This window comes from Xyrauchen texanus, chromosome 10 (assembly GCF_025860055.1).
Source record: "Xyrauchen texanus isolate HMW12.3.18 chromosome 10, RBS_HiC_50CHRs, whole genome shotgun sequence".
NCBI lineage: Eukaryota > Metazoa > Chordata > Actinopteri > Cypriniformes > Catostomidae > Xyrauchen > Xyrauchen texanus.
Genome location: NC_068285.1, coordinates 27,775,444 through 27,794,840, shown reverse-complemented (window position 1 = coordinate 27,794,840; position 19,397 = coordinate 27,775,444). Strand labels below are relative to the sequence as shown.

General features: G+C 36.0%; 1 protein-coding gene across 6 annotated transcripts in view; it reads right to left on the bottom strand.

Moving 5' to 3' along the window:
* LOC127650128 (collagen alpha-1(XVI) chain-like) overlaps nucleotides 1-19,397 on the bottom strand; it is a 128,163-nt gene that overhangs the window by 7,888 nt on the left and 100,878 nt on the right. For 4 of the 6 annotated variants that reach the window (XM_052135317.1, XM_052135319.1, XM_052135318.1 and 1 more), the window contains 23 exons: nucleotides 18,597-18,650; nucleotides 16,009-16,050; nucleotides 13,961-14,077; nucleotides 13,734-13,775; nucleotides 13,461-13,538; nucleotides 13,264-13,308; nucleotides 12,659-12,703; nucleotides 8,904-8,957; nucleotides 8,698-8,751; nucleotides 8,270-8,323; nucleotides 8,119-8,163; nucleotides 7,642-7,695; nucleotides 7,277-7,312; nucleotides 6,931-6,993; nucleotides 6,666-6,737; nucleotides 6,496-6,549; nucleotides 5,102-5,146; nucleotides 4,830-4,874; nucleotides 3,490-3,543; nucleotides 2,380-2,433; nucleotides 2,189-2,239; nucleotides 2,008-2,097; nucleotides 1,811-1,846 (listed from right to left, as the gene is read on the bottom strand). In XM_052135317.1, coding sequence (XP_051991277.1) covers nucleotides 1,811-1,846; nucleotides 2,008-2,097; nucleotides 2,189-2,239; nucleotides 2,380-2,433; nucleotides 3,490-3,543; nucleotides 4,830-4,874; nucleotides 5,102-5,146; nucleotides 6,496-6,549; nucleotides 6,666-6,737; nucleotides 6,931-6,993; nucleotides 7,277-7,312; nucleotides 7,642-7,695; nucleotides 8,119-8,163; nucleotides 8,270-8,323; nucleotides 8,698-8,751; nucleotides 8,904-8,957; nucleotides 12,659-12,703; nucleotides 13,264-13,308; nucleotides 13,461-13,538; nucleotides 13,734-13,775; nucleotides 13,961-14,077; nucleotides 16,009-16,050; nucleotides 18,597-18,650 — 1,284 coding nt within the window. The remainder of the gene's footprint in view (nucleotides 1-1,810; nucleotides 1,847-2,007; nucleotides 2,098-2,188; nucleotides 2,240-2,379; nucleotides 2,434-3,489; nucleotides 3,544-4,829; nucleotides 4,875-5,101; nucleotides 5,147-6,495; nucleotides 6,550-6,665; nucleotides 6,738-6,930; nucleotides 6,994-7,276; nucleotides 7,313-7,641; nucleotides 7,696-8,118; nucleotides 8,164-8,269; nucleotides 8,324-8,697; nucleotides 8,752-8,903; nucleotides 8,958-12,658; nucleotides 12,704-13,263; nucleotides 13,309-13,460; nucleotides 13,539-13,733; nucleotides 13,776-13,960; nucleotides 14,078-16,008; nucleotides 16,051-18,596; nucleotides 18,651-19,397) is intronic. The other 2 variants (XM_052135321.1, XM_052135323.1) reach the window with 1 other exon arrangement.

Genomic DNA, 19,397 nt, shown 5'->3' with positions numbered 1-19,397 from the left:
ACGCCGGTTCGAGAGAGAGAGAGCTAGATGCACGTGGCCCAACCATGCCCTCCTCCTCATCACATATATGAACTTGACTGAAATAATCTGATTAAGTCACAATGATTGTTTTAAGAATCTGAATAAGATAATTAGCATATGTCTGCATTAATAGGAATTCTGTGAGGCAGTTTGACAGTGTTTATAGGCACAATAATATTTCTATGTTAATCAGAATTGTGTCATATTCGAAATGTTAACAAATTAACTAGATTGAAATAACCAGATTAAGTCACAATTCTGGTTTCAAGAATTTGAATGAAATAGCTAGCACATATCTGCATTAATTGAAATTCTGTGTTATGTAAACACTTGTTTGGAATATCCACTATAACAGATTTTTTATATACATCTATAAAAGTTTAAATAAAAATTATTACTGGGCACTATGAGGCAGGGTGCTACAAGTTGTTAGAATTTCAGCGATAGAAAAAAGCATTAATCAACATACAGATAACTGAAAACATCATAATAGTCTCATGGCCTACATTTAGCTTTTATTATGATTTTGTGTGCTATTTTTAAGGACATTAACAAGAATTTACAAGTTTATATAATGACTGCAAAGAATTACTTAAAATACATAACAACTAAACTGTAGTATTTAAATAGTATTTATAAAAGACAATAATGATAAAAGAATTTGCATGTTTTTTATTCAGAATTCATTTACTCAGAATATGCTGATTACCATGTATACATTAATATCAGTGTGAATAAAAGTGTGAAGCACAGACACCTCTTTTTTTTCTCGAATGAAGACTTAAACAGAATATGACAATTAATGGTAAAAATTTCATGTAAATGTGGTCTCAGTGATTGCATATTATCGCTGTCTGATGAAAAACATGTATCTCCACATTTGGCAATTTTCACTTTTTAACATAGACGGAATGCGTCAAATGACCTCTTCGAAATGACCAATGAAAAGATGTTTAATCGGGTGATCTGTTTAACAAGTATCTCCATTGGCCTTGTGAAGTGTCCATCAAAACAGCGTATGCATGTTTTGAAGAGTGTCAAATAATTTACCGGCTGAAGTGTAGTGAGGATATTACCTAATGCACGCTGGCTCATTGAGTTTCCTTGACAACCAAAAGCCATTCATGCCTGCACAGTGTCAGGTGTCTTTAAATGTAGACTATACCAGCCATTCATGGTTGCCAGATTTCCATCTTCTCAAAACTTCGAGTGAAACATAATTCTAACTAATTTATGCATTGGATCTGGAAAATGCATCTCGATACCGAACAGTCCACTCAAAAACTGGACTAGAAAACCTAGTCATAAAACTGATTTAGATATAAAATAGTATGTGGAAGCTGAGATTATATATCCACAAATATATTCTCTAGCAATCAATAACCTACCAACAGAGTTCTGGGAATACGAACAGTTAGACTCAAGTCTGCAACTGAACGTGCGCCATTGAAACCCTTGATAAGAAAACCATATATGTACACATTTGCTAAAACAAAATCCATGTAAGTCCAATTAAAATATAAAATAGTTCACTAACAGATATGTAACAATAGAATTATATGTATGGTGTTAAAGGTTTGATGCCTTTCATCAGACAGCAGTGATATGCTATGTTGTATGATGTACATAGTGTTTGCTGACACAAACATTGACAAGTACTATAGGACATTTATCTAGCCATTTTTTTAAAAGGTAAACTTAAAAAAATTTCTCTCGTAAAAAGGTCTCTCTTGTAAAAGAGATTTGTAATCTTAAGAGACTAACCTATTCAATCAAATTAGATACTTACATCTTTACCTGCTGCTCCATCACTTCCTGATTCACCCTAAAAGAAAAAGTATGAGGATATTAAAACAAGGATGAAACAAAACATTAATTAGAAGCTTTAAAAGCAGCAGTTATATGGCCAACATAATAGTAAATGATGTATATGTGAGTAAAGCTAAGTTTATGCGAACGATGAATTCTGATATTGCAGGTACTGACCATCAGTCCTGGATAACCTGGAAGTCCTTGGAGGCCAGGTAATCCAGGTAATCCTCTCTCTCCTGCTTCCCCCTTTTCTCCATTAATACCCTGTAAAAGGGGGGCAGAGTAAGTTATATAGCAACAAACCTTTAAAGACACATTTCCACAATACCTGTTTATGGAAGACAATTTTACTCACCACTCCAGATGACCCAACTGGTCCCGTTGGCCCTGGAGGACCTGAAGCACCCTATAAATTTGCAGTTGCATACATTAAGTAATCATATTCATTTCGAAATTATTTTATCAAAAAATTCAAACAAAAATCTATCACGATCCGTATAAACTAAACAAAAGTGAGGTTTAAAAATAATATTCTTCCATATTTACCACATGCCCTGGTGCTCCAGGTGGTCCTTGTGGCCCAGGAAGGCCAGGATCACCCTGAAATTAAAAGTAAAATAAAGTAAAATATTTACTTATTCAGACACTAAAGCTCGAAGAATAATCTTTGCAAGCACGTGATTGCAAACGTTATGAGCTACACAAACTCGATTTGGTACGTCATTGCTCTCCGCAATGAGTCAGAACAGAATTCATAGCACAACACACATACACATTGTATTCTCAGTTTTGCAACAAGGGCCGCTTTAGCATGAATTAGTGTAAACAATTTTTAAATGTTGAAGTTCAGCCATTGAACTTTATGTGAAGCAAGCTAATTTTTCATATATATGTTAGCCAATTGTCTCGCTCACATGTGACAGGTTAAACCAACCGGCTCGCATGGTGTAAGCTGGTCTTTGACATTTTATCAGGTAGCCAGCTAACTTACTTCTCTCTCTTTGTGTAATATTTAAATTACTCAGATTTGCAGATAAGCTGGTTACACTGCAGTGTGCTGCGAGAATTATTTCTCTGAAACCCACCTCCACCTCAGCATCACAAGTCTAGATCTGCTACAAGGGGATTGTTTGTAATGTCTTTTTATGCAGCAGTACGTCATACATGATTGATGCAGCATGTCTTGTGTTTTGTCTAATTGCACGGCAGCATGTCCACATGCTTAACTCAGTATGTCTGTGTATTTCAAGCACAAACAAGTCTCCATACTTGCTGTACAGCAGCAGCGTAGCAGATCAATTATGCCAAGACCAATATCCTGTCAATATGCTATACCCACATTAACATGCTAAATCTTTCTGAGAGTTGTCATGACTGAACTACAGTCATGGTGGAGCAATTTTAAGTTTTAACTTGCTCAGCACGTTAAATCTTATAATTAAGCACACGTTTCTACAGTATGACTGAATCACAGCTGTGCCGACTTTCAGATATTCCATACTAAAGCTCTTACTCGTGTGATAATTTGACTTTTGTGAGTTATTGTGCAATTGCACCTGTGCTTTTTGTATAAGGGTGTATAAACTTGTTTTCAGTCAATTCTTTCATCATCTGAATTCTATAGAGCAATTGTGGTGAAATCTATAGATATCTTACCTCTAGACCAGGCCTTCCTGTTGCTCCAGAAGGTCCTTGAGGTCCTCTGTCTCCCTAAACAAAACAAATAGGAGGACAAAGATGTGAAATAAAATAAGAGACAATAAAGGAAACATAATTCTATATAATAATATAGAATAACATTATTAAACTATATACAACAGTTAGTTTCGGTCCTCAAATCTGATTGGACAAGAGCCGTTCCATGAGTACTGATGGTCTGACACCATCAGCACTCCAACGCTTCACTGTGTGTGTATCACTCCGCTTGTGTTCGTGCCGTTCTAAACTAAAGTGTAAGAGTAGTTTTTTTACATCTATTATTTTTTGACATTACATATGTTAGCCAGCAGGTGGTGGCAAAACATCACCAGTTGGTGACGTGAAGTGAATCCATTAGTCATTGTTTACATAGAACAGCACTCTGAGATCACTCGTATTACTACTACTAAAGCTAGGAAATAGCTTTAAACGGCTTTAGACCAACAACTTCAGCATTATGGCTCATCACAGCTAGAGACACAACAGACTGATTGATATACAGAACTCAAGGTGCTTACCTCTTACAGGAGTTTCCACATTGGATACATACTGTTTAAAATGGGTTTAAAACATCGTGGTTTCTATAGGGAATGACTCTTCCGCACCGGTTCCAGTGAAATAGAGAGGAAAGCTGACCTTCAGAAATCTGACAATATCTCTGCTTGGGTGTGGCAAAAGGAGACGGCAGATTCTGATCCGTCGCGTAAGAAAGTAGTTCCATGCACAAATGCGTTTTTATGACCGTACTCAGTTTTTCCTATTTTCATTTATTTACTTGTTCATTGAACTGCAATATCACACTATATGCTATATGGTCCTAAATCAGCACTAGTGCTGATGTAAGGCCATATCGCACTCTGTGAAATTGCTTAAGTATAATATAAAGGAAATTAAAGCTGGTGTGCGTAATGTCAGCACCACTAGGGGCACAAACTGCAAAAATAACTATGGTTTCCAATAAGGCTTCCCAAACACTCCCATCTTCAATTATTCATAAAAAAGGTACTCCCGACCCAAACTCATACATTGGTTGAGTCAGAAGTTGACATATATGGCTGCTCGAGCAAACAAAAACATTTGGAAAGTGCCTCAGAGCCAGTGTTTACAGTTATCGAAGAAATCAACCTACAAATAGGTTTATCATAGTTGTATCTGCTGAGTATTCTACCATAGAAAAATGTACACATATAACTTTTACAGACAGGATCAGCAGAGATTTTATATTCATTAATGCAATACACTTTTCAAAATAAAAATAATGACAGAGACATAAAACGCAATGAAATTATGTTTCAAACCTTCATTCCTGGGAGACCTGTGTGTCCTTTGATGCCCTTGAAACCCTGGAATGAGAAACAGTCTTAAGCTTCTTCCAATCAGAGAAAAGTCAAATTTGAAACACGTTGAGCTCCTCCTTTGGGATGCCTAATTAAAGTTGTCTTTGTTCTTTGTTCCAGTCTGTGGTCCAACTGTTAATTTTTTTTCATGTGTCACTGATAAAAACACTGATGTAAACGGCAAAGAGCTTGAAAAGTGCAAATAAGGCAAGGAAATATGGGAGAGTAAATACCGGTATTCCCCTGAGTGCTGCTGGGCCAGCTGGTCCTGGCTCACCCTGTATTTATTTGAGAGAAATGGAGAGAGCCAAATAGAGACATGAACAGATTTCCTATGCTAACTTCAGTTAATACAATATATATCATGAACATACAATTTTTAATAATCTGTTACAACATCTTTCAAACTTAAACTTGTTCATATTAGCTTAAAATGTATTATCTAATACATTAGATAATACATTTATATAATGCATTAGTAGTGTGTGTGTATGTTACGTCCCTGTGTGACGTTAATGGATTTCTTTTGGAGTTTTTTTTCCCTCTCTCCCTTTTTCCTCTCGGTTTCTGTCTTAAACTTTTTGCAGATTCTGGTTGGTTTATGCTACTGCCAATTATCCGAGTTGATGACGTCACCGTGATGCCTATGCCCATAACCGGAAGCCCGCGATCATTTAAAAGGGCACGTAGACGCCAACACGGGGAGCTCGCTCCTCATTCAGATTCTTACGAATGCTTTTTGAATGTCTCTCTTGATGTTTTGATTGACTGTGGGTTTTGACACGGTAACGTTATTGTTGGACTGTTTTAATGTACTTGTTTTGGCTGGGTGGAAAAGGAGGTAAGTTCTGTCACGTGATATACATTTGTGCACATGTAGAACGAATTACTGTATAATCACACTAGGCTAGGGGCAAGTGCCTACTTTTTATCAGTTAGTATAGCCTAAATACGACGTCACGGACATTGAAGGTTTTTGGTTTCAACATTTTCTTTTTTTGCTTTTAGGTAGGCTTACTAAACCAAACGATTAGGAAAATTGGTTTTGTGTTTATTAATTTCTTTGATTTGGCACTGTCCTATTCCTCCCCCATTCTGCAGTGTTCGTTGTGCACAGTGTAATATAGTGAAACATAACCATTCTTTCCGAATGGTTTTATGTTGTAAACGGTACAAGGTTGGTATTGTAATAAATCTGTGTAATATACTTTTACTACACTGTTTCCGTCTACCTCATTCACCCTCTCCCACTGTATAAACGGTGTGTTTTGTGCTTTCGGTGGGACAATGTCGCTCTCCCCACTACCTAGACAATGATAAACAGGGGAGGGACATAACAGTGTATATATATATTATATACACACACACACACACACACACACACACACACATATTAGTAACAATGTAGAAATTTACCAAGATTATCAAATATTAATAGCAATGTTGATATTGATGTTTATTGACTATTACATTAACTAAAGGTTAATGTATATAACCATATTATGTTAACAAAATACTTCTATATCATAGTACAATAATGCAATTATTAATCAGGAACAGAAGTTAAATATGTACTGCTAGTCTATATGTTTTCTGTTTAAATAAAAATAAAACAAAATTTTCTGACCCGTAAACCTGGTTTTCCATCTTTTCCATTAAGTCCCTCCATTCCAGGTGGTCCCTACATAAAGAAGTTTAAATACTTTGCAAAAACTTCCATATTTAGGTGTGCAATTATCCATTGGAAACACAGTGTACTGAACATCTGCTTCAATAAATGTCTATCCAGATACTCACAGGCATGCCTGGGGCCCCAGGTGATCCTGGGGGACCTGAAGGTCCCTGTGGGCCCTGAACTCCAACAGTACCCTAAGGAGGTAGACAAAGTAAGAGCGAGTGCTTGATACAAAAGCATCCACATTCCACATGTAAAGCCATTATATGTCCAACATGCTGCATGTAAGATGTATGAGAGGTAATGTAAAAGAGATGCAAATATCACCTATGTGATATAATTTCATTTACCACTTCGTGTTCAGGCATTATGAGTACAGTCACTTACCTTCTCTGCCTGTGGCCCTGGAGGGCCTGGGGGACCTGATTTTCCTGGGAAACCTGGAGGGCCCTAGAGGCACGATGGCAATTGTAAGAGATCTAGTTGGTTTCAGAAACTAACAATCAGTAGGTTAGTGTAGATCCAGTAGCATTAGCAAAATAAAGGCCATGGGTTTGATTCCCAACACACATACTAATACCATATAATACTTTATACTGTGCACATTTAGTCGCTTTAGATCTGCCAAATGCATAAACATCCACCAATGCATAATTGCAATGAAAATGCACTAGATTCATACAGATGAAGGTTATCTCAAACTTAAATGGTCCTGTGATGACCAAACTCCTACCGGTTGTCCTGGGAATCCTTGGGATCCTTGGAAGCCCTGCATACAAACAATGTGACAACTGTTACTATGTGTATTGTGATTTGTAGCAACAGCAACAAAGTTAACATGATCCACCAGGGAGTATTTTGGAGTGAATAAACAAAGTTATAAATATTTATTTTCCAGGATACACATGTTTTATATATACATTTTTCAGACCGTAGGCTTTTAAATTTGAAAAAGCACGCAGAACAACTTGATCTTCATATGGTTTTATCAAAGAATAAAGAATCATGAGAATGTGATATCAAGAGATATGACAGATAAAGAGATATTTTCAAGAAAACTGCTTTGTTAGGCAATTTAATCACAACATGCTTTCATACTTGATCTCCCTTTGGTCCCACGGGTCCCGCTGTTCCTGATTCCCCTTTAGGACCCTTCCAGTCAAACAAATATATGTTATTTAATATCAAAATTGTCACAGCTTTAAGAACAACATTGCAATTTGTGAGAAAGACAAGAAGAGGAATTAAAAAAAAAATCATCATTGTTCTCTAAACAGTTTTTTTTTTGGTTGAATCTACAAGATAATTCAAGCTGGTTTGTTTGATCCCACAGTTATTACTTACAAAGAGAGCACAAAAGGGAATCTAGCTTCTAAAATATATACTGTGCCCTATTATCAGCCACCAAAGATAGACATCCAAGATAGATAGAAGCGGTTGTCTTGGAACAACCAAGGATAAAGAAGCCAAAACAAAAGAACTGCAGTGCTGTTGTGGGTATATCACAACTTTAGGCAAGAGTCAATATATGTGAAACAGAAATAATAGGTGCATTAAAAATGAATTTTTACTCACTGCTGGACCAACTGGTCCTTGATAACCTGGAGATCCTGGTGGGCCCTATGTAAAATCAAAACAATAAAAAGTTTTAGGGTGTTTCAAGAGTTCCTGTGTGAATGTACGTAAATGTAGCATTTCATCTGTTGTTCAGAGAAGAACTTCTTACCGATTCTCCTTTCTGCCCCACACTGCCTGGACTGCCACGCTCTCCTTTTAGTCCCTAAAAAAAGACCCACTTTTATTTTTAACCCACCAACCAATTTGCAGTAATATCACTCATTACAGCAACAGTAAAGGTCCATTCACAAATTAAGCGATTTGAAGTGACTCATTTATTTCCAGTCATTCAAGAATTGATGATTTCCTGCAGCCTCAGGCGATGCGACAAAATTGAGCGGCGTTAAACCTTTTATGTATATGACCCAACCACCACTGGGAATGCAGACAGTGATCTGCCATCTTATACAGTTGGATACTGCGACCAACAGCACTCAACGACCACTAGATTAATGCTTTGTGTGAACACCCCTTAATAAATAAAGTAATCTGCACTATGTGGACATTTGTATAAAAGAAGACCTGGATGCCACTTACAGGGAGTCCAGGTGGTCCCATTGTTCCGGGATAGCCAGGATTTCCAGGTGGACCCTTGATAAAGCAGAATTTTAAGAAAAAATAAAAGCAACTCTATAAAATATCAAACTAAATAAATATTATATGCAGAACAGTTGATCCATGATAAGTACAGATTCTCTGGTGTCTATTCTTGAGTTACTCAAGCAAGACAAAGGTTGACTCACCTGTTCACCTTTATGTCCTGGAAGCCCATCTGTTCCTCTCTGACCTTGCTGACCCTAAAAAAAAAAAGAGGTATTAGGGGACGTTCACACCGAATGGGTTTATGTCCATCTATGCTGTTTATCTATGTAAACATACACTAGATGGACATCTTTGACCATAGCAGAGTGTCTTGCGGGTCTTTCAGCATTGCATGCAGGAGTGCGCCGTTTTTTTAGATGCTGTGTCAAGTAAAAAAAACCTGCATTACAATCTATTCATTGGGCTGCATCTATTTTTTTTTTTTTTTGTGCAAGAACACAAGAACACAATTGGTCTGAATGGCCCCTTAGAGAGGCCTCAAAAATGCAAGGCAACAAAATCATATACATTTATATTTGACAAAGTAACACGGCACTACAATTAAAGTTAGTTCAAAGTCTTTCTAGCAAGTCAGTCCACTGTCGGCCATCTTAGGAGACATTCCAGTAATGCCAGTGCAGCTCCTATCTACTTGAATGGGGAAACATCGAAATCTCAAAAGTGGTTGGTCAAGATTACGATCAAAGTACAAATTTCAAATAATTAATAAATTCAGATAATATTGGAATTATTATTTGTGCTTCTTTACATCATGTTACGCTAAAACACAATTTTCCCATCTTGTGTAGCTAATGCGCATGCATGTTAGCAAGTTGATTGTCTGTATCTAAATGGTGATTGCCTCTTTTGCCTGTAAGGCAGGACTTCCTATCTACATACATTGACCATTTGGCACTTGAGTATTTTGGTTGGGCATTCCAATTTCTCCCATTCTTTTAAACAGAAGTGGCCCATCTCTGCGTAATAGTCTCTGGTTATATCCAATTTTACAACTTCATTGCCTTGATGAAGTAACGCTGTAAACCCTGTTATCCCAGTAAATTAGCAGTACATTTAACAGAAGAACTAACGTAAGTGAGTTTATAAAATGATAAGCTTCACTTTTATTCCTTTAAACACACCAAACATTGGCCCCATTCACTTCCATTGAAATTGGTTCACTTAAACCAGATTTTGTTTCCTTTTTTTTTCTTTAGAAATGGAGTGGTGAGTCAAATTATGTTTTGTGATATTTAACGTTATGCCACAAATGCTGTTGATTGATCTTGTATTGAACCTAGAATATGTCTTTAAGAATTTGTTGTGGAACACATCCTCTGCTCACTGGCATGCACTTCAGATCATATTTCTGTGAGCTTAATGGTAATATATAACAGTTTTAACACCTGCCACCAGATTGGCATTTGCTTCTTAAGTGAGGGTTGAAAGTAAGAGGAATGAATTAATGATTCCTCCTTTCTGTTATCTGTATTCCACAAACACAGACAAATGATACAGGGTTATTGCCTTTTTTGTTTTTATCTTTATTGTCAGGGGAAATATCAAGCATATTAGCTATTGGATGCATAGTGAAAAAGGCATGGACCTGAGCTGAATCTCAGATTTGACAATCTATCAGTGAATGCCCACCTGCATAGATATATCACTTTGTTTTCTAAATGTATGTAACATTATCCCTTACATATATTATAATGAAGTAGTGAGTTGCGTGTAGCAGGTCTGAAAGCGTACTATATGCCCTGTCAAATTAAGATGAGCCATTTTGAAGTCTAGAAGGTGGATTTGTCTCATTGCTTTAAATACTAATCAAGGCAAAATTGGTTGCCACCTCAAAATGTCTTTGTTGTTGTCTTAAAGTTTGCTGACTGAACAGCCTTTTCAGCAGTTGAGTTATATATATCATCTATTAGCAGATCAATACCACTGCAAATTTCAATTTAGAAAACGTCAGACTACTGTTAATCCATATTTCTGTGCTAATATAAAAAGTAAAAAAAGAGGGATTGGAAAAAAAAATCAACATGCTGATTTTGTTGTTTCAGAGAAGTCAACTGAAGCAAATAAAAGAGTCAGATTAAGCTTACTAAGCATAAAGCTGGACCACATTCATATAAAATCCATTCTGGCTCAATTAATCAGTGAGCTAAAATCTCTGCCAAAACATGCTATCCTAGCTGGTGGAAAATAACCTGTCAGCACAACATACACAATAGTCTCCTATGGAGAGGAAATTGAACAAGCACAATAACAGTATAGTTATATTTCTCTGAAATTGCATTTGTTATAAAGCATGAGAGAAACAAGCAAGATAGGGTGAGGTCCTGGGGTAATTAAACATTCTATGTCTTTTTGTATGATGTGTGTTTGTGATGCCAAACATTTTTTATCATTGTTTGAGTGTATGAATAAAACAAACAAAATGTTTGATTTTATTGATTGTGGATAGAATGGTATAGTTATGACTTAACTAATATCTGATTACTCTTTTGCATCTATCACACTCTTCTCAATATTCTTCAATGCTTTGCTTGAAAAGAGTGCTTGTGTGATTTGTTTCTTTAAAATAAATGCAACTTGGTTTCATATTTTTTATATGCATTTTTAAATGTAGCTTAGTCATTCAAATAAGTTTAGGGACCGCTGTACTTGGTGTTCAAACTTTTTAGGTAGCACTTTCTATGAAGGGGTGTTTTTATCACATTATAAAGCATGCATAATGCCTTGTGATGAACCTTATAATATGTTGTATTGTCTCATAAATAATTGTATCAACAGTTATAATATGATATAATACTTACTATTTGTGGTTATAACTTTTAAGATTACAATGCTTTATAACACAAGATGAAACCTGTATTTCTACTGCAGTATAAGGGTATACTTAACACATTATACTGTACGCATAATGCCTATTAATAAACATTCTTGTGATTTTGTACATTCTCAGAATGCAAATGAGTGAAAATCCAATCTGAGGCCATTGTATATTTTAATGTAAGCAAGTTTAAGGTGATAACTCTTTTACATCTGAAATAATATTATGTGGTTTTGTTGATTTAAATAAATATTTTTTTCTTAAATATTACAATAAAATATTTGAAAGCAAATGTGTCTTATAACTACTCAATAATATTTTAAGGCTGTTTAAAGTGGACCTACTGAAGCTTGTATAACTTTATGTAAAGCAGGCAAATATAACCTAGAAATGATTATGACCGCATTTTAAAGCCTTTTGGATGTTTACAAGAATTCACTGCATTTGTCATTTGACTTAAAGCAGTAAAAGACCACATATAAGCTGAATATATTGTGCAAGTTTTGATCTTAAATATAGAATGTAAAAATATGAAACTTATAATATATTATAACTATGAGACCTATAATACATTATAACTTAAAATAAATGTGGATAAAATGCGGTGTTTATCTTGTGTTATAATGCAGTATACTCTTATAAGTTATAACCACAAAAGGTAAGTATCATATCATATTATAACAACTATATATGAGACAATACAATATATAAGGTTTATCATAAGGCATTATGCATACTTTATAATGTGTTAATAACACCCCCTTATAAATACACTATAAATACAGGTTTCATAGAAAGTGTAACCCATTTGTCTCCTATAAATCTGATAGGGGAGACTAATATGAAAATAAACCTCAACTGTTCATAATGTTGTTTTCAAAACCACTTTCTTTGCATATTATTCAGCATAAAACCATCCAAATGTATCAGATATTTAACCCAGTTTTTATCATATAATAAATAGGTAACTGTGGTAACTATGGTATCCAGGACTTGTTTCCCCCCGTGCTAAACCACTTCTGTATGTATGATGGGTTTTCAACCACATCGGTATGGGCGAGTTAGTGTGTTTTGACTTACAGGCAGTCCAGAGGGTCCTTGATGACCAGGCAAACCAATATTGCCCTGTGGAAGACAGGTAATATGAGAGGAACAATTTGAAACATTCCCATTTAATTAAGAAAAGGAACCAAAATAAGCTGAAACTAAACAAATGTTAGTAACGCATCAAGTGTACAATAAGAACCTGCCCCAGTTGGCACACAAAGTCTTAACCCTCAAATAGGTTTGACATGACTGGGAATCTGGATGGATTTCTTTAGTTCTGAAGCACACCTGTTGGGGGCTCCCAAACCCTACTGCAAAAAAGTAATGGGGTGCGTTTTACTTCTTGGTTTTTCCTAATTGAAAAGACTAAACCTAAAACAAAACATCACACAAGCAAACATTGTACACTTGTGGAACAAAATGCTAATAACTAAATCAAGTCATGCAGAACAATCCACCATATTTTTCATTTCTAAAACAGGGGCTCGGTATTAGTTTAAGTCTATATGATCTGGACTGAACTTTGAAAGCCATTTGAGGGCACCCTTAGTCTCAGTTTCTAACAAGAGAGGGTAACAAAAGGAAATCTGGCCTCTTAGGAGGATATCTGGGGCATAACGTGGAAAGTACAAACTTACCGGGTTTCCTTGAAGTCCAAAAGGTCCTCGCTCACCCCTAGGACCCTACAATGAACGCAGCCACTATTTTAGAAAGGTTTTTACTGTTTTATTATAAAGGTTTTTACTGTTTTATTATGTATATTTAATTGATTGGATGATTTATATTTTTGTATAAATTTGGGTCAATTTGGGTAGATGGAAATTATCTCTCTCACTGTTTCTCCTTTGGCCCCTGGGGTCCCTGGGTAACCTTGCATCCCTGGAGAACCGAAGCATGGACCGTTGTTACCAGTCTAAAAAGATTGAACAGACATGAGGTGCTACAATGAAGAAACGCACAACAAAGGGGGACAAAAATCTGATCGTTAGGGCTGACTGTCAGATACACAGAAGAATCATATTTTTGCTGCCTTTCTGAACAAATCTGTATATTTGAAGGAAGAGTCCATTTTGTATGGGTGAACACATCGATCAATCCATATACTTACAGGCCCACTTGGAGTTTGCTCACTCTGCAGCTGCTCTAGACACTGTGAAAGTGACCAGAGAGAAAAAAACATTTACAATCTGTGTGCATTCTAACAGCACTGTATGTTTCAGAATGTGCAAAACTATTGACTACAGTGCACTGTAGCATTTTCATTAGCATTCAGTATGAAAAAGAAAGCACAAAACAACTGTGAACAAGACATCATCCATTGTTCATCCCTCTTACCTGCTCGCATCCTTCTAAGGGGACAACAGCAGGCTTGCCCTGATCTCCCTTCTCGCCTTTAGCACCAACCATGCCAGGCACACCTGGTAGGCCCTTGGAGCAATCTCTACACACCTTCTACAGTGAAGCATACACATGTCATAAACACATGTGAACACACACTGCAAGGAACACGTCAACTAGATGAGCATTTCCTGAGGCAAACACAAGTGCTTGAAAGGCAGCAAAAGAATAGCATTAAAGCTAAGGTTTAGGTTTCAGGTATTTATTCTGCATAAAGTTAAAAGTGACATCAAAGCAGGATTTGCAGCTGTCATGACTCTTAGCATGTATTTGCTGCACATAAGAATCAACACTTAAATGGGCTATATAAATGGCAACTATAATTGGTTAAATACAGTATTTGCAAGGTAGACAAGATCGATAACTATGCAGTATGCAAGCATTAAGATGACGTCATTGATGATTACATTTTGAATTCTGAACATTTTATCACTCTAGGACAATAGGTGATCTTCAGTTTTAAAATTTGTTAAAACCAAAAGTAGCACACCTAAGGCGAAAATTAAGCTGAAGTTTAATACGTAGAGTTAGTGGTTTAGAAATGTCCCTAACCAGAATGCTTCAGGAATATCAATACGATGCTGCCTTGCAAGAAATTTAATGAGAAAAAAATACAAATAAACAAACAAAAACAACAATGCAGCACCCTCATACAAATACAGACTATAGTTAAAAGCATAAATTACTTTAGCATTGAGTATAGATACATAATGAAGTATAGACAGACTGAGGACAATACAAATTCAAACACACCCCATGAAACATAAACACACTTTTAACACAGTGCTTTCAAATATAGAATGAGAGAGCAGGAATTAAGAAGTTTTATATCAAGATGAGCTAAATAGATGATTTCTGTATCAATGCTTGCTTTAAACTTCTACCCTTAGGAAAATGAACAATGGGTTTACTACACTAAACATAGTTTTGTGTAATAACACCATAGAATTAAAACCAAAAAGTAGTTAAAAATATAGTACTAGTAATACTTGTAATAAATAAACTAATACATCCTTTATATTATACACTGCCTGGCCAAAAAAAAAAAAAAAGTCGCTGTTTGGATTTAAATAAGCAGATACTTTAGAGCCTATGATAGGACCATTATTGCAGTGACTAATATGTTTCAGAAGGCAACAATTATTTTAACCCTAACTAAGTGTTTAGCATCTCATTTCTTAAACAACCATAGACATATACTTGGGGACTTCAATTTTCTAGGGAGCATAAAGATTGGACTGTGGATCAATGGAAAAAGGTCCATTAAAATGTTTTACCCAGTTCCAAAGCAATGGGCACATCAGGGTAAGAAGGGAAGCGCATGAATCGATGCACCCATCATGCATAGTACACACTGTACAAGAGTCTGGCAGTGTTATGATTTGGGTTGCTTCAATTGGTCAGGTCTAGGCTCAGCAACACTATGCGGCAATAAAATGATAGTCTACCTGAATGTACTGAATGACCAGGTTATCCCATTAATGGATTTTTTCTTCCCTGATGGCACAGTTATATTCCAGGATGACAATGCCATGATTCATTGGGCTCAAATTTTGAAAGAGGAGTTCAGAGAGCATGAGGAATCATTTTCACAGATGAATTGACCACCACAGAGCCCTGACCTTAACCCCATTGATTGTCTTTGGGATGTGCTGGAAAAGACTTTACGGAGTGGTTTGACTCTCCCGTCATCAATACAAGATCTCGGCCAAAGATTAATGCAACTTGCATTAAGGTTGTCGAAACAATGCCATGATGAATGTGTTCTGTAATCAAAACTAAAGGTGGTCCAACTAAATATTAGAGTATGCTACTTTTTTGGGGGCCAGGCAGTGAAGATTATAAATTGCATTATAAGCATTATATAACATTATAAGCATTGTATAGGTACTGAAAAATGTAGCAATGTCCATGTTAAAATGAAAAATTGGAAAACATCCACCAGTTAATAAGTGTTAGATTGAAGGTTAGATTAGTTTCCTTACATTGTCAGAGGGGGATTCATCCTGAGGCAGATCAACAATAGGCTGTGGGATGGAGGAGACGAATACATGAGTCAGACATGGTGACTGTGTCAAAAAGCCATTTCATATCACATCAACTGGATAAATAATTATAATAAGAAGTTAAGAAGAGAGTGGCTATAGTAGCTTAAGACCAAGGCAATACAGTACACTTGAAGTTCTTTTTCAAAGCATTGCTTTGAAATCTACAATGAATACATAGAACTAATTTGTGTTCTCATTATAGCATAAATAATAATAATAAACTTATTTAACTGTTCCATGAAATTAATCCCAAAATCATATACTCTGAAAACAAATTAATATGATAAATTATTTATTACATATTACACTACGTTCACGCTACATTATCATGCTGCCATTTATTATGTTGCCATTTCAGAACAGTTTTCTGACTAATTGCATTTATAAACATGTAAATGAAAATACAATAATTAGTTATAGTTCATATATTATGGCAGTTTGTCATTTACAGTTTGGATAAGATGTTGCTTTCACACCCCAGTTTGAAAAGCAGACATTTAAGAGCACAATATAATTTCCTATGGCTCCACATTCCAATGTGCAACATCCACAACGCGCCTCAAATTGATAAGCAATCCTATACACGTGGAGCATGTAATCAACCCCCCCAAAAAAGTAATTTGAGACATTGATGGATTCAACTCATATCCTACTTCAACTCAGTCCAATATATTATGTTTGGCCTTGGCCGACATTGCCCTTTTTTGTATGGCATAGAGGACTGAAATATTTTGCTTACTAGAGTTGAATCTGAGAGCTTGGCAGAGGATGAGAGTTGTCCTCAGATGCTCTTACAGGGGGTATGAGCATTCAGTGGGCAGATATTGATGTACTTCATGTACATCATCTCCTGCCATCGTAAAGTGGTTCATTGTGGAACCTCTTGTGTGAAGAGAAATACACTCCACCTTATGCCATACACAGAGTGTATTGTTACATGTTACTGTAATTACTGTTTTAATCCAAACAATTGCAATTACTTGTTTAATTTGTAAACAGTGTTTTGTGGTTTCCTTTGCTTCCGAATAAGCTCTTCAGGTAAGCAATTTCACTTTTACAAAGAACCATCTTAGCTTTTAATGATATTTAATATTTTATTTAACTATTTATTATATGGCTCTAAGATATTAATTTGGATAATACAGTAAAGGAATAGTTCACCCAAACATATACATTCTGTCATACTTTACTGGATCTTACCCTCATGTTGTTCCAAACCCATGTAACACTTTTATTCCGTGGAACACAATAACATTTTGAAGAATGCCCAAGTTACTTTTTTCCATGCAATTACAATGAATGGGGATCTTTCAAACGTAAAAAAGAGAGCAAAACACTATACAGGTATCATAAAATAGTCCATATAACTCACACTCTATATCCCAAGCTTTCTAATAGCTCTGAGAGAGGAACAAACTTAAATGTATGTTGTTATTCAATGAAAATCTTCAATACATCATCTGCACTAGATTTTCTTGCAACATTTATAAGAGTTCATGAGAGTAGCAGGAATGCCCAATTTGTAAATGAAACACTCATGCTGACTTACTGACTGAATGATCCGGTTTCAGCGGTTCTTGATTAAAGAGCTCTCTGGAGGTATAGAAATATAGGAATTATAGGTATAGGAATACAGCATACCACATTTATGAAAATTGAATGGTGCTTTTTTGTCCGTCTTGAACTTTAAAGCTCCAGTCCCATTCATTGCAATTACATGGAAAAGAATGATCAGTACATTCTTCAAAAAGTCATCAGCAGTTGGAACTGATGACAGACATTTCATTTTTGGGTGTACTATCCCTTAACTAAACTATCTTTGGGATTAGCTTGATCTGTTGCTAGAAGGTTGGCAAACAAAGAGTTAAATGAATAACACTATTCATACGCATATTTTCTGATTGTGCTCTGGAAGAACTTGGTGGTTGGAGTCTGTTGATAGAAGTAGAGCAGTGCTGGGACTAAAGTCCAGACACATTTCCACTGCAGGCTTCAAGGCCTGAGATCTGACTCCAGGATGGGCCGTTGGCCAGCTGAGAAAATATGTGTGCAGAGAGGCAGGGCCATTAATGCCAAAATCCCGCTCTCAACTAAAGATCTAATTGCTCTTTCTGTACAGCACATCACTCACAATAATGGCTGTCCTAACTGTAACTCAACACAACGGCAGTGTTTACCATTACACAAAGCCTCAGAGATTGAGAGTAAACATTGAAATGGTAATGGGACCTTCGGCACCCATAAAGGATGCACTGCAACAGAAGCAACTCAAAGTGTGCTGATACAATGGTTTCTGTTCAAAGTGATGCTTACTGGTTTCTGTTTTATATAAAAAATATATATGTTTGTTATATTCATTGTGAATCACCTCTGAGTCTCTGCACAGTTAATTTCCTCAACTGAATTCAGAAAATTGATCGCTCCCCTTCAATTACAGATGTTGACCAATCAGACTCCTTGCTCTGTGTTTATATAATAAAGCTATTGGATGCCACTATAGCTCCTCCTCCTGTCTGGTTACTCACTGCTTGGCCGGGTGGGCCCGGTTTCCCTGCTAGGCCATCGATGCCAGGGATACCCTGTAAGAAGGAACTGAGGTTGAATTGGTTTAGCTTATGGCCACATTCTGGACACCTTCTTCTCCAGTGGGGCAGAGGGAAAGTAGACAAAGCCCTGGACCCTCTCCTGGTTTGTGTTCCAGCTTGGAGTAGACATTTAAATTTTGCTTGCTCTGTCTAGTTTTAAATTTCAATTCTTCTGAGGCTTGGGAAATCAACACAATACCAGGTTAAAGACCACACAGTGCTCACGGTGAGATCTTTCAGAAGAATTTGAGTTTAAATGAGAACTCATTATAGCAATGATACTGAACATTATTTTAGGTATCGGACATATTTAACTTTCACAATTTGATTGCTCAGCTGGGCAAATACTTAAAATATATCTAATATGAATAATTATGAATATGACCTCACAGTGAGCTAGGCATGGTTAAATAGAAAATAGAAAAAAAGCAGCATGATTCCCAACCACTAATTGAATTAAGGTATTACATTTTACATAACATTTTATTAATATTTTGTACAACATTTTAGCTATATATTAAGGCTTTATATTTAAGTCTATATTTACTTTAAATAACGTTTTAAAAGCACAGGCATTTAAAAGCACATCCCACCGCACTAACAAATTCCCAGAAGCCCCTTTAAAGCGTTAGTGCAAATTTAACAGTGCAGTTTTTAAAATTTATGAATTACATTACAGTGCATATTTAACATGCTGTGAATTATGACAACATCATTACATTTAATGTGACATTATATTTA